At 51.9% G+C, this 14,322-nt stretch overlaps 5 protein-coding genes across 5 annotated transcripts; 3 read left to right on the plus strand and 2 right to left on the minus strand.

The window, feature by feature from the left end:
• Positions 1–3,390: 3,390 nt before the first annotated feature.
• CTAM01_13973 (uncharacterized protein) lies at positions 3,391–4,404 on the plus strand (the record flags this gene model as incomplete). The annotated part of the gene is made up of 1 exon (XM_060529975.1): positions 3,391–4,404. The coding sequence occupies one exon, from the start codon at positions 3,391–3,393 to the stop codon at positions 4,402–4,404; it is 1,014 nt and encodes a 337-aa protein (XP_060375477.1).
• Positions 4,405–6,571: 2,167 nt separating this feature from the next.
• Positions 6,572–8,088, minus strand: CTAM01_13974 (uncharacterized protein; the record flags this gene model as incomplete). The annotated part of the gene is made up of 3 exons (XM_060529976.1): positions 6,572–6,890; positions 6,975–7,881; positions 7,950–8,088. The coding sequence occupies 3 exons, from the start codon at positions 8,086–8,088 to the stop codon at positions 6,572–6,574; spliced, it is 1,365 nt and encodes a 454-aa protein (XP_060375478.1).
• A 1,869-nt stretch (positions 8,089–9,957) lies between these two features.
• Positions 9,958–11,168, plus strand: CTAM01_13975 (FAD binding domain-containing protein; the record flags this gene model as incomplete). The annotated part of the gene is made up of 3 exons (XM_060529977.1): positions 9,958–10,029; positions 10,237–10,389; positions 10,452–11,168. The coding sequence occupies 3 exons, from the start codon at positions 9,958–9,960 to the stop codon at positions 11,166–11,168; spliced, it is 942 nt and encodes a 313-aa protein (XP_060375479.1).
• A 175-nt stretch (positions 11,169–11,343) lies between these two features.
• On the minus strand, positions 11,344–12,488 carry CTAM01_13976 (oxidoreductase; the record flags this gene model as incomplete). Its single annotated transcript, XM_060529978.1, has 2 exons — positions 11,344–12,096; positions 12,156–12,488. 2 exons carry the CDS (start codon positions 12,486–12,488, stop codon positions 11,344–11,346), a joined length of 1,086 nt encoding a protein of 361 aa, XP_060375480.1.
• A 375-nt stretch (positions 12,489–12,863) lies between these two features.
• Positions 12,864–14,117, plus strand: CTAM01_13977 (dimeric dihydrodiol dehydrogenase; the record flags this gene model as incomplete). Its single annotated transcript, XM_060529979.1, has 2 exons — positions 12,864–12,999; positions 13,060–14,117. Coding segments are annotated over 2 exons (1,194 nt in total), but the record flags the coding sequence as incomplete, so codon positions are not given.
• Positions 14,118–14,322: the final 205 nt, after the last annotated feature.

Genomic DNA, 14,322 nt, shown 5'->3' on the forward strand with positions numbered 1-14,322 from the left:
CTACAGCCTTGCGGGAATTCTCGCGGTCAGCTGGTCGGGAGCCCTCCGGCCACCTATTTCTCGGAGATCCGGGGGTGAGATAATCAGGTCGTGTGAGGAGGCATGATGCATCGCAACATCGATACAGATCCTGTTGATTCAGCTCAGGTGGAAGTGGAAGTAGTCGACCTCCGGATACGCAATTTCTACCGCGTCTATCGCTAGGCAACTGGTGGCGAGTTTAATATGACTGTAATGACTGGATTCAAAGAAGCGAGCCGGCGAAGGATCGGAGGTAGTCCTTGAGAGTGCCTGGATGCGTTGACGCGTCTGGTGTGGTTGGTGTCTTGAAGTGACGCGGGCCACGAGCCAATGAGTGATGAGCCTGCCATGTACGAGAAGCTGATTGTGGACAAGTCCTATGAGCCTAGAACCTCGACCAATTCGTCTTGTAACAGGCTGTCAAGACCCAGCAGAGATGGCTACAAACAGGTGGGAATCTGAGCTCTGTCAAGATGTCGGGTGTCCAGGCAGACGTTTAAGGTAATGCGATACGTACCTTCGGTAAGTCTAGGGTGAGCCGCATCGGGTGACCTCCAGCCCGTGTTAGTCATCAAGGGAATCTGGGGAATTTTGTTCTGACCTAAGGCAGAATGCGACTGGTGCCTGCTGGCGGCGGTTGGAATCGGAAGGTGAAAACTGGAAGGGAGCGGTGTGGACATGATGAGGTACGTATCGTTGTCTCCAAGAGTTTGTGCGACGGCCCGGGGAAAAAACAGGTGGTCGGAGCTTTCACCTCCCAGCAGCTTCCATCCAATTCCTCTCCCCCTCAATGTCAACTCCAACTCCAATTGCTGCTGCCACGATGTAATGCGCTGCACTGCGACACGATTCGATGCGATGGAATCGATTGAGCCTCTCGGAGCACTTGCAGACCTTGCAGAGAAACGCACCCCGCTCCCCTCGTCATTGTTTGAAGTGATGAGATGTCAAGCTTCTTTTGCTATCCACCTGCACGAAACAAGGCCTGGCTGCATCGGTTGGTCCGACTGAGAAGCAGGCTGTGGTGGCTGTGTGCACCTTGAACAAACCTGGTGCCATTAGTGACCAGCACAGCCGTCTCACTCGCATACTAACACTGCCAAACCATGCCCGTATGCTTCTTTCCGCAGCCAAGATTCCGACTGAACTGGCGGGACGAACATGACGCTTTCCTGGTACTGGACCGGTGCGCGCCATGGGACGAGCATCGTCACCAACCTTGTCAAGCCCTCAGTGGCTCCCCTTGCAGCCTACGATCCTTCGACGGCGACAACGAAAGCTATCGTTGATAGTTCCCGCGAGGTGGAGTTTATCGAATTGGCCCGCAGCCACTTGGCCAGATTCCAGAGTCCGATGATCGACTGCTTCAATTGTGGCCTCATGCACACCAGCCCATCTGCAAGTCAACTAAGTGGACCTGGTCCTACCGGCCACTCAGAGAAACCGCATTGTAGCGTCGCGCAAGAAGACAAACAAAGAGCTTGCATGAAAACCCTGCGAGGCCGAAGTGACTCAGGTGTCATTCGCTAAGTTCAATGGGATGATTGGCTAATGCATCACCGATTCTGAACAGAGTGAACAAAGAAGATCGCTGCGACTCGAGCACCACGGCGGCTGTCGCTTATTCGGAAACGATGTTGATTTCTCGATAATCAACATCTTCAGGTCGGGCCTGGCCAACACGGGCCAAATCTGCAGTCGAAATGTTTCGATTGCCGCTGTCCATGTCACCCTGGCTTTCCCCAACGGCGCGCGCAAGGTGCCTCTCCCCGCGTCGAATAGATGAAGAACCGGGGGGAAACACTTTGGCACTTAAGTGGTGGCATAAGGGATGGTACCGAGTTGGGAGCCAAAATAGCATCATATCGCCCAGATTATTGTTTCGCGGCTTTCCCACTCAAAAGTCCGGATTCGTCATCTTCTACACGAGGCTGCGACAACGCCAGACCTCCACGGCGACCATCCACGACCTCTGCCCAGACGAAAAAAATAGAGACGCTGACCACCAGCCAGTCGGTTCCCTCTCCATCCTACGGTGAGCCAGATACCACTACATGGATTCAACATCGCGGCGCAATTTACACGAGCCGCATCCACAGCACTCAACCACACCCTCATGCGCAAGGCCACATAGCTGGGAATTGAGGACTACTCTCAGACACATCAGAAGAACACAAGAAAGCGCCACTTGTGCGCCCTCAAGCCTGTCACGACTGTCGAAATTCCTTGGCTCCCTCCAGCGCCCTCATTTTGACGGCTTATGGTGGCCCACCCTGGCAACGTCCCAAAAGTCACCTCCCGTGCACCGCCTCTAGTACCAGTAGGCCTCCCCCAAAAGAGGCTGTGCGATATTTCCAGAGGTATTTCCCCAGCGGAGGAATGCGGGCAAGAGACAGAAGGGAAACTTGAGCTCTTTCGGAAACGTTCAGCGAGGGGAACCATCCTAGGCCGAGGACTCCAACGACCCTCCCCTCCCAAGAAAGAGAAACACCCCTGCGAGCACCGAGCACGAAAGAGGCCTAGCGGCCAAGAGCAAAGACTCATCGGCCTCTAGCGATGTGTGTGAAGGCAGCAGTCTGACAGGGGAGGGGGCATGGGCCAGGCGCAATCCACCCTCACAAGGCCTCAAATCTCCACAATGCCACGGCCTGCAGCACCTTTGGCCCACGATACCTGGGTCCTCCGCCGTCTCTTGCGGCTGACGCTGGGTACTAGCGACTTGCTGCCCCTGGTCTGCCATGCCACCACCATTAGAACGCGCTTCTTCGTCTCAGACGATATAATTCAGACGCGGAATCTCTTCGAGACAACCTGTTCCCACGCTGCTCAACATCTCCACTTGGACTATTTACACTTTGCCAAACGCTTCCCGCACTTAGACGACAGACGCTACCCCAATCTATCATACCTAGTCGATCCATTCTCTATACTTAGGCAGAACCTTTTTGAGAATCTTCAACACCTGACTTCTTGAATCCTTCCCAAGCTGGTATATAGTCTCTCATCCTCGCTTGCATCTTCTCCTGAAAGATCACCAACTCACACCACCAACAGTCAGACACAACACAATTTCGATTCACTACAAGCTCTAACATACCACTTCAACTTCACCCCAACAACACCGACACGTTGTCTTCCTATCACCACCCCGAAGCTCACTATATCGACAACACCATTGTCTATAAGTACAGGTCTCGTCGTCCAGCCAACTCCAATCGAGAACATCAACGTCCACCAACACTCTCGAGGACTCTTTCCTCTACCCAATCGACCACACCCGCGAGACGAGTTCCATTCGTTACGCAGGTAGTTCAACCCTCACCACCAACCCCGCGCACGCTGCGCCCTCATACGTTTACACAAGATACAATGTGCACCACCGACGTTTACACCTACGTCTACCCCGACGGCCGGAGGGCTGAGGAACAGCAACCCACCTTTTGCTCTGCTTCCCGCAACGGCCGCCTTTGCGCCAACCCTGTCATCTACAACCACCCGCCGCGTCCAGTCGGCTACCCTTCACCAGTGCCCATGTATGCTCCTGTCGGACCAGCATACCCATTTCCTCAGCAGATGCCGCCCTCTCCTCCCATGAGCTCACCACGCGGAACTTCCTCGGGCAATGAAGGAGGCCGCGCTCGTCGCGAATCTTCTTCGAGCGAGAGAAAGCACCGCCAATCCGGAGTATACGTAAACGGTCAAAGGGTATTGGACCTCAACCGCAAGCACCGGTCACGTAACGAGCGCATCGTGATTGTCGACTCTCCACCCACCCCGCGCACACCACCAAAGCAATTCGCTTCACCTTACACCGCGCCGCCTTCACCCATTGCAGGCGGCGAGAACCCTCAGTTCCGCTACAGCCACGTCCGCCGCGACTCTCTTCGCCCAGTCATCGTCGATGAGCGCCCGCGGTCCAAGGTCGAGATTGAGGTTATCGACAACAAGCACCGCCGCCATCACTCTTCTGAATCGCGCCACAGCTACCACAGCGCCGAGGAGGAGGAGCGCCGCCGCCGTCACCGAGATCACAAGGAGCGTGAAGAGCGCAAACGCCAGGAGGAGGATCGCCAAGTTAAGAAGCAACTACGCATCGCTGAGCAAAACGCCAAGATTGCCAGCCGCACCGCCGTACCCGTCCCTCCCGCTCCTTTGAACCGCACCTCTACTGGCTACGGTTCCCGATACCAAGAGGACTTGTTGGCAGATGCTCTTCGCCGTATGGAAGTTGTCGACCATCTCACGGCAAGAGCTGAGGATGAGGAAGAAGCCCAGCGCCGCCGACTCAAGGAGCGGATGACACCCCACCGCCGGGCTACCGTGGGGCCGGGTACACGGAGGCACCGCGTTCTCTACGACGATGGTCTCTGGCGATGGGAGTAAACGATTGCTAGGATGAATGGATTTCCTGCTTCATGCTGTTTGTTTATCCATTATCGATATGCGAGCTCTGCGCTTGATCGTTTTCTTGGAATTGTATAGATAGCCAGCGTTTCTTGATTTACATGCATGTACATATACCACGGGGGGAGGGATCGCCGGGAGAGCGATGGGAAGATACCACCACAACAGGATACATTGGGACAACCATTAGATAGTCATTGAATCAGTAAAACACAGTTATGATTCGTATATCTGCTCCTTTCTTGCCGGCTGTGATCTTTTTTGGTGATGCAGTATCTTTGCAGTACATTTTCTCGTGATGGACAGTCGCCGTCGCGGCCTTGTGATCGCATGCGCCTGCATGTCTCACTCCTGCCCTGGTCCCTCCTCGGATCTTGGAGGACTCGGCAACATCGAGTAGGCGACACTGCCGTGTTTTGCTTTCCTCCCATCCCACCCTTTTCGGAGAGAGATTACGAGACGAGACATCTGCAAGTTACCCTTATCCGTGGCGTTTTCCTGTTCGTTCACCTCAAAACATTGTTGTTGGAGACATGCATGGACGATGAGAAGAGGTGGATGGGTGTCTGTGGCGGGAGGTTGCGATGGCCTGAGTCAAGACACCCACCCACTTACACGCGGAAGGGACTGATAGATCGTTAGTGGGTTCTGCATTTACGATGGATTCCCCAAATTTGAGGTTGACATTTTTTGGTTGCATGATGCTTGCCGCGCAATGCGGATATGCGCATTGCCAGTACGGAACTCTGGAAATTGGGGTGTCACCGCAAGGACTCTTCCTTTCCTTCTCACAGCGGGGTGGGACGTTGGCGCAAATCTTCGCACCGCGGGGTCATTTCTGCCTGGACCGAGAGGACGCGATTGCAGTCACGACTCCTTTGACAGCTTCTCAAGCAGATGTACAACATCGCCAAGACCAACGGATCCCTTGCGGAAGAAGAATGACAGGAAGACCCTAAGGATTACGGTCGCGCTTGCGGGGACTAGAACAGGCAACGCCAGGCAGTCCCGCCCAGTCGGCACGGGCTTTCGGGGGGGTAAGAAGCAGCAGTTCACGGGTCATCCCTGTTGGCTGGGGGGGGTTCTTGGAGACGGCGGGACGGGTCGCTGGGGTGTTTTGGTGTGGGAACGAGTCACCGAGTGACATTTGCACACCTTGTCACCGAGGGCGCCGATGTCGGTGTATTTCGGTCAAGTGTCTGCCGGCGGGGTAATGGCCGATGGCGGGGTTAATCATGTGTTTACGCTTGTTTATGACCAGATCCTTGCTCTTTGTCTCTTGCTTCGCTTTCTATGCTTCTATGAAATATGAACTTGTCTATGATGAGCGGAATCTCGCGAAACCCGTCACAAAGTTGAAAAAGTTGCACTTTCGGAGACTGAGGCCATTTCGCCTCCCTGCCAATTACCCCACCTACGTACTCCGTGCCACCATCTCTGTTCCTACGGGCTTGGTAGGGGAGTGGGGTCATTCACCTGTCCACCAACCAGAGACTAAAGATTGGTTTTTGACTTGTGTCCTTCGTTCCGTTCCCGTAGGGAGTCATTGCGGCGTGGGAAAGGCGAAGCTTCCGAGCCAAGTGGTGACACATTCTGGCGGTGAAGAAAGGGTTTTGTGGTGGTGTGCTCGGTGTTGATCGCCTGGTTTTTGAGGATCTGGTACACGATGCAGGTACCTATTTTCTGTGACTTTTTTGGGACTTATTTTTCGATTTAGATATCCGGAGTAGAGTGAGCCCGAATAGGGAATGCGCATTTTCTTACACCGAACACGGAGCTGCCTTTCTAGGTACTGCGGTCTTAGGATCATCATGACCAGACCACCATCTATCTAATATTTAGCGATCGAATGTTGTCCTTCGGTACTTACTGGCCCTTGAAGACCGGGGATACTGTATTAAACAGCGGAACTCAATACAAAGTCATCCTAGGTCATTGAAAAAATACACTACCCTGGACTCACAACAGAGTTCCCTTTGGGCGGAGACAGAAAGCCGACTAGGTGCAACATGTAGCATTAGAGACACTAAAGCTAACATGTATAATTAGGATAGATAGTGATCCGAACGACCACTTACTGAATCTACTAAAGTTACGATTCATCTACAACAATGGAGCGCCTCGATGCTACAGTTCTAACCCCGATTCAAGAGTACCAGTCTCCCTCATCATCGTCAATCGACTCCCCCATGTCAGATTTGTGCAGCAACTCCTGAACCGTCCATAGCTTGAAGGGAAACCCGGGCACGGTGTTGGTATTCTTGAACTCCTTCCCATGGAGTAGATGCGCTGCGCAAGCTTCGTAGTTGTCGTACGCATATTGTTCGGGATCATGCTTCAACAGCCACGATCCTGTAAACTTCGCGATGCTGCGGGGGTTCTTCGCAGCTTCATCCCAGTTGGTGTGATGGAAGACCTCTCTAGACTTGAAACCAATCTTCTGGGCGCAAGCGGTTCTCTCGAAACTAGATACAGCCGTCTCATAATCAGTAAAATGACCACATATACCAAGGTTATTGATGTATGGCGTGAGGAAGAAGACAGCTTACCGGAGTTTGTTGTGCACCTTGGTTGCCAAAGCAGCAGACACCTTGCCGCCCATCTTGAGACAAGCAGCAAGAGAAAAGGCATCTTCCAGAGCAGTAGTAGCGCCGAACCCAGAAGAAGGCAGGAACGAGTGCGCCGAGTCGCCGCATTGCACCACTCGCCCTCCGTCCGACACCCACTTCGGCTGGGGATCACGGAAACGCAGCTTCCAGTCGGTAGCCTGGTTATTGGGTGTCGACTTGATGACCTCGTGCACGATAGGCGCCCATCCCTCGACGTACTTGAACGCGCCAGTCGAGTCGGCGATACGGTTCCAGTCTTCCACGGCAGCGTCTTCGTCTCTGTGCGTCAGGCCCCAGCAGAACTCGGTCGGCGATAAGCCGGTGAAGAAGTGTGCGCCGGGACCAATGTGGAGGGACGTCCACTCCCGCTTATCCTTGAAGAACTCTGCAATAGCAGGTACTTTAAGCGCCTCTTCGGCTCGGTAGCTAGCTCTGTACAGGGCAAAGCCGGAGCTGATGGGCTTCTCCTTGGTGCCGGTCACGATGCCCCAGGACTTGGATCCTACGCCGTCTGCTGCCACGACGATGTCGGCGGTAAGTTTGCTCCCGTCGGTGAGGACCACGCCACCAAGCTCCTTGGTCTCGAAGAAATCCTCAACCTCTTTGCCTGTTTCGATGGGGATGCCAAGTTCGGTGGCGTAAGTCAGGAGGAGGAGGTAAAACTCGCGTCGGCTGACGGAGATCGTGGGGAGGTGGGGGTTTCCGAGCCTGGTTCCGAACAACTTCTCGCCACTGAATTTGAAGAATTGGAACTCGGCCGAGATGGCGCTCTTGTTTAGCCTCTCCATGAACCCGGGCCATTTCGAGGGCGTATGCAGTCCGGGAGACTGGATGAAGAAGATTTCACCTGCGGATCAAAGTAGGTGTTTGGTCAGAATATTGTCTCTGGAAAGTGAGCGAATAGGTAATGCTTACCATAGTCTCCCGGGTCTATGCGCTTCTCCAGAACCTTGACGCTATGTCCTTGGCGATGAGACTCGATGGCGAAAGCCAGACCAGCGATTCCGGCGCCGACAACCAAAATCGAGATGCCTGTATCAGAAAGACGTTCCATGATGTTAGCAAATGCTCTTTTTGTCGGATGAACCAGGTTTTCGCGGCCAATAGGTGCTATGCAAGTAACTTCAATCGAGTTGAAAGAACCAGAGAACTGTGCGTTGATGCAGAGATGAAGGAGCAGTCTCTGTTCATGCTAAAAGTAGTTCATCTTGAGGTGATTGAATCATCACCCTGTCTTAGCAGAACGGCGGTCGAAAAGTCCGCGCCTTGAGACATGAAGTTTCGGACATTAACGAAATTTCAATTAGGCCGAATGTCGATGCTAAAGAACAGGAGGAAACAGATTTAACCTAGCCCCTCGATAAGATCGTGTTACATTTAACCCCACGTAGTCTGAATTATGCCGCGTCTGTAGAGCTAGAAGTAAGGCTACTTACTCGCTACTGGCCCAATCAGCTGTAGTGTGCGAGTAATTGAATTAGAGATAAAGTCGGTATTCGGGGCTGTTGTCCTTCCGTGACCCGTTCAAAACTCTCCGTAGTTTTCGTATGGATTGCCGACTAGCCTTTTGATTTCGTAGTAGACGTATGCTCGCGTTTCGTCGTTATAGAGGGCCGCTGAGTCAGCTCGCGATTCACCGGCGGTAGATCGTACGACTCCTAGTCGTTACACTAGACGAACACCTAATGCTTAGGGGTCAGGCTCCAGGAGCGGATATCGGCAGGGGCGTCATACAGAAGCCCTAAACTCAGAATTAATCCGCTCGGTCGTTTTGTCAAGTTAGGAAAGCTAACCCATCCAAATGGTGCGCCCTCGGGGTTTACCACCTCAGTCAGGTAGGAATGTGCGTATATCGTCTTCTCCACGATACGCGCCTTCTTAGAATCATAGTAGCCCCTTAGTGTTGACGTTGAAAAATATCTTCTTTCATTAAACGCATCAGCGCGTAAGGATAAATGGATGACGAAGATCGGTGCTACTCGAAGACCGATGTCCGGGAATGACTCTGTCTCTCCTCAACAGCTTGAGCCACCTTCCGATAGGTGTCCCCGTAGAGTCGGCCTTTGATCTTCAATCGCTTTATACTGCCCATTTACTATGACTCGCGGACATTAGTGGAGTTGCGTCCTTGATGGGTGCGATTTTCCGCTCTTACAACCTCTATTGTCTGCTGCCCGACAGCCCGGTCGGCGGTCGTTCATCTCGATTGTACTCCTCTCAGCATCTCTCCCAAAGCTTTGTTATAAGGCATACCCATGTAAAACCCTAGTCGGCGCTCAAAGCCCATTGAGACCTTTCTAGAAGTAGAACGCTTCTCGTTCATCATGCAACGCTATACCTGAATAGCTCGAGGGTGACGGAAAACCTCGAGTTATTGATTGATTCCATGCTCTTCACGGGCAAATGACCTCGAACACCTTGCCTATTTCACCCCGTTGGGCTTTGGATATCGCTGTTGAACAGAAAGTCGTCTAAAATCGTCAATAAAATATCCGTCAGCCAAGGCAGTTGCGTGGGTTGAGGAAGTTGCCCAAATTGGATTTCTCTCAAAACCTACATGCAGACTGAGGCGAAGGCTTTTAATTTTCTTTGCGGAAGAGAGTAAATTCCTGTCTGTATCTTTCGCCTACCCAAACTTGCGGCACTGGTGGTCCTGAACCATATGCTGCTCGGTGGCGTAGTAATATTGGAAGCCCCTTGCCCGGTCACCTGATCGACTGAAGAGTCCTTTATTGGCAGAAAATTGACATGTTGGCTGCGAGAATATGCAGGCTGTACTTGGGCGACATGAACCCAGGCTAAGAAGCGTTGGGTTTGATGTACACAAACCAAGCTTCCCATGCGGGGAACATATCACATCGTAATTAACGGATTCAAACACGCCGAAAGGACCCTAGGTTCGCTTCAGATAGAATCTCAGAACATGGAACTCAAAGATGTCAACTACGTGTTGGCGCTGCTCATCAGTCTGGGAGGTCGTGAGAACACAGTTGGCGTAAGCGGCCTTCTTCTGGGGGGTGGTAAGTCATAAGACTCCGAATCTACCAGTATGCGATCCTAGTTGGTTCATTACAGGCTTTTCTTGGTTTTCTGGCGAAGTTGGTTTCGCTGCAGATAATGTGGCCGAGTATGAGGTAGAACCAAATATTTTACCCCTGCTTTGGGCAGTACGCGTAGTGGACGCTTACCAAATGTTTTTCAGGTCGTTTTAGCCAGCGGCAATGTTATCAGAGCTAGTCAACACGTGAACTCTGACTTGTTCAAAGCTCTCAAGGGCGGAGCGTGTAACTTTGGCCTGGTCGCCAAATTCGTGCTCAAAACCTTTCCCTCTCGCAACCTCTATGGCGGGGCCATGGTATTCCCTTGGGCACAGAAGAATGCCATCGTTCAGAAGTTTGTGGAGATGATTGGCGGCAGATGATTGACGGCAACACCAACGGGCACCCCGGAGATACTGGGTTCGCAGCTGCTGCGTGGAGTCTCAGTGGTGAGAAGAGAATGTCTTTCGTTGTTGCTAACATTGAGGGGCAATCCAACTCAACGGCTTTCGCGGGACTTGAAGTTCTGTCTCCCGTGGTCGACGTGCGGGCAAACCTCCCAGTGACCAGCATTGCTGCCCAAGTCACATCGCCGAGTGGCGAGTACCAGGTTTGGAGCACTCTGACTTTTCACAACACACTTGGCATGGGCCGCAAGATTCTATTATCATTCGACGCCGTTATTGAAGAAATTCAGGACCAGGTCCAGGATGGCGACGACTTCAGAATCGTCTACCTCCTAACGCCGTTTCCAACCCTGTTCTCAAACTACGGCGACAATGTTCTTGGTCTTGACGAAATCCACAAGAAGAACTCTATTGTTTTCAGCATCCAAGGAATTTTTCCTAACATGAAATATGTTGGGCTATTGAGACAGAGGCTGAAAGAAGCGACTGCAGACATCGAGGCTTATGCTAGAGCTACTGGCCAACTGATCCCCTACTTATATCTCAACTACGCGGGTCAAGGTCAGAGACCATTGGCGACGTATGATGAAGAAAACATTCGGTTCCTGGAAAGAGTTGCGGAGAAGTACGATCCCGGACAGTTCTTTCAGTACAGCGTGCCGGGAGGATTTAAGATTAAGGATGTATGAGGGCTTACGGCATCGGGACTATCACAACCTGCCGTCTGATTGAAGAAAGTAGTATTGTGATGTGGGCACATGAATTTGGCGAAAAGATCTCGTTTGAGGGCTTTCAGAAGTTTTATTGTCATCAGTTGCCAGTTACCGGATGGATTTAGGCGTTGATTTAGTGATTGGTGTCGCTCTACAAATGGGCACTTGCATTCGGGCCCGTCAACTGACCTTGTCGGTCAAAGAAGAGCTTCTGACCAGTCCTCAAGCTTTCCTGTAGGCCTGAGGCGATCCTCAGTGACGTAAGAGCCGATCTGAGTGGGATTGGCAGTGGCTTGTCGTCCAAAATAGCATCAACGAACGCATTCGCTTCCACAACGAATGCCGAGATGAATCTATCGTACCAAGAGTTCGTCGGTTCAATCTTGACATAGCCATCAGTATCGCAAATCTCTACTCGATTCTTTCGCGGCACAGCATTGACTGTCAATTTGCCTGTCGTACCGAATATCTCAGTGACGCTGTCATAACCGTGCGATGAGCTTCTCGAGTGGTAGAAGTGAGCCATCTTTCCGTCCCAGAACTCGCACACCCCGATCGCGTTGTCCGCATCGCCAGTCTTTTCAAGATCTGGGAAGAAGGAGGTTGTTCCAATGGCAGAGACAGATTTGGGGACGGAATCCTCGCCCAAGAACATCAGTGACAGGTCAATTTCGTGAATGGCGCAGTCAAAGTAGATGCCACCAGAGTCCCTGAGGTACTGATGAAAGAACGGACTCTGGTCAAGCTTCTCACAGCCATGAGACCTGAAAACGAACGGCTTGCCAATGGCACCTGATTTGACTTTGTCGTGCGCATCCTGGTAGCTGTCGTCAAAACGGCGGGCGAACGCGACCATGGCTTTCGTCTCTGGCTTTGCTTCCACATGTTCGCAGAGGGTCTCAAGCTAGGTGAGAAAGCGTTAGCACAAATGGAGAAGGAGATAACAATGACAACGTCAGGTACCTCTGAGATAGACTTGCAGATAGGTTTCTCGCATAGAACATGAATCCCCTTATTGAACGCAGACAGTGTCTGTGAGAAATGTAGCTCGGTAATAGAGGAGATGATGACAGCCTCAAGCCCTGGCGTCTCCATCATCTCTTCGAAAGTGGGATAAGTCTTGACACCATGCGGCTGAAGATGCTGTTCGGCCCAGTCGAGATCAGCTTGAGCAGGAGAGCAGGCGCATAGAAGTCTGGCTCGCGGGACTAGGTTCAGAATATTGAGGGCATGCTTCTGCCCCATACGTCCGATGCCAACAACACCCACATTGAGGATCTTGGGTGACGAGGTCATGTTGTCAAATTCTTCGAGATACAATAGAGTGATCTGAATTTAATTTCATGAACAAAATTTTGGGGATGTCGCTGTGAACAGACGGATTAGCTCGCTTGTCGTCGTAATGATCGTGTTGTGACTTTTGCTGGCGATGTTACGAGAGGTTATACTTGTGAATACGGAGAGCGGAAGATTATTACTGCTTCTAGCGAATGAGGGCAACCCCGGCGATTTTACACCGTATTGGTAATATGACGCTCAATAATGGCTGACGCGACGTCACAGGTGAATCCCGAACACCGATGTCATCGAGCATTCACAGTGAGAACGTGTGTATAAAAGGTGGAAGAATGTCCTCGGGCTTGCAATTCCGTTTGGAACTTTGGATACAGCGGCTCGCGATCGAGTGTTGTCCCTGTACGCCTCTTCTCATACCCACTACCACCCAATTCAGCCATTCAAGTTTCCAGTTCAGCTACACACACCTCAAAAATGTCGGAATTACCAGCGATTCGCTGGGGCATCGTTGGTAAAGCATTCCCCGCATGCTGAATTCGGGGAAAAGCACACTACTGACTGACTGGAACAGCTACCGGGATGATCTCCTCCTGGTTCGTCGAAGACCTCTTGGTCTCACGATCAGATGCAAAAGTCAAGCACATTGTCCAAGCGATTGGGAGTTCATCCGTCCAGAAAGGGCAAGACTTCTCGAAGCAATATTGCCCGAATAGTCAACCGGCTATTTATGGATCGTACGGGGAAGTTTATGCCGACCCCAATGTGGATATCGTCTACATTGGCACCCCGCACGCTTTCCACAAGCAAAACTGCCTGGATGCCATCGAAGCAGGCAAACCCATTCTTTGCGAGAAGGCTTTCACGATAAACACTCGTGAGGCAAAGGAGGTCTTTGCGCGTGCCAAGGCAAAGGGAGTCTACGTTGCTGAAGCCATGTGGCTCCGCCACCGACCTCTGGTCCAAGATCTGCAACGCATGCTTCACAAAGACAAGGTCATTGGCGAAGTTTTCCGCGTCTACTCTGAGTTCGGTCTCGGGCTAGACATCCCGAACCTCCCAGACAGCTCGCGTTATAAGCAACCTCACCTTGGTGCAGGGTCGCTATTGGATTTGGGGATCTACACTCTGACGTGGGCTATCCTAGGCTTGGACGCAGGAACTCCTGGTTCTTCTGAGAAGCCCAAGATCCTAGCTTCACAGTCGCACGATGGTTCTGTCGAGGTGACTACCAGTGTCATCCTCCACTATCCCTCTACGGGTAGACAGGGTGTTGTCACTTCAACGACAATGGCAACTGGAAACCCAGATGTGTTGGCACGCATTCAAGGAACCAAAGGCACGATTGAGGTACATGGCACCGTCCCATCTGACCCAGACTCTTTCACTTTGTACTCCACATTTGAGAGAGACCAGGTCAAGGGCATCATCGGAAGGGACGCGATCAAGACATTTGAATACAAGCCAGTCGGACGAGGGTATTATTGGGAAGCCGACAACGCTGCGTTGGATGTGCTGGCCGGGAAGTTGGAGAGTGACGTGATGCCTTGGGCAGAGACTATTCGTGTCATGGAGATGATGGACGAAATCCGACGACAGGGTGGGACTGTGTATCCTCAAGACGAGGAGTGAGGGGTGTTTTCTTAAATTCAACCGTAGAATAGATAGCAAGCAACAAAGATTTGTATTTGAGGGTAACTGGATTATCCCAATTATTGCGCAGCAAGCAGTACTAAGCTTTTTGCTGACGTGGAAGCATTGTGATTTGAGGGGAATGGAGTCTGGTAAGTCAACATACCCACTTCCTGGCACCCCCCTGTTTCTGGCACCCACAAAA

The sequence above is a fragment of the Colletotrichum tamarilloi genome (genome assembly GCF_030869305.1).
Source record: "Colletotrichum tamarilloi strain Tom-12 chromosome Unknown Scaffold_109.1, whole genome shotgun sequence".
Taxonomy (NCBI): domain Eukaryota; kingdom Fungi; phylum Ascomycota; class Sordariomycetes; order Glomerellales; family Glomerellaceae; genus Colletotrichum; species Colletotrichum tamarilloi.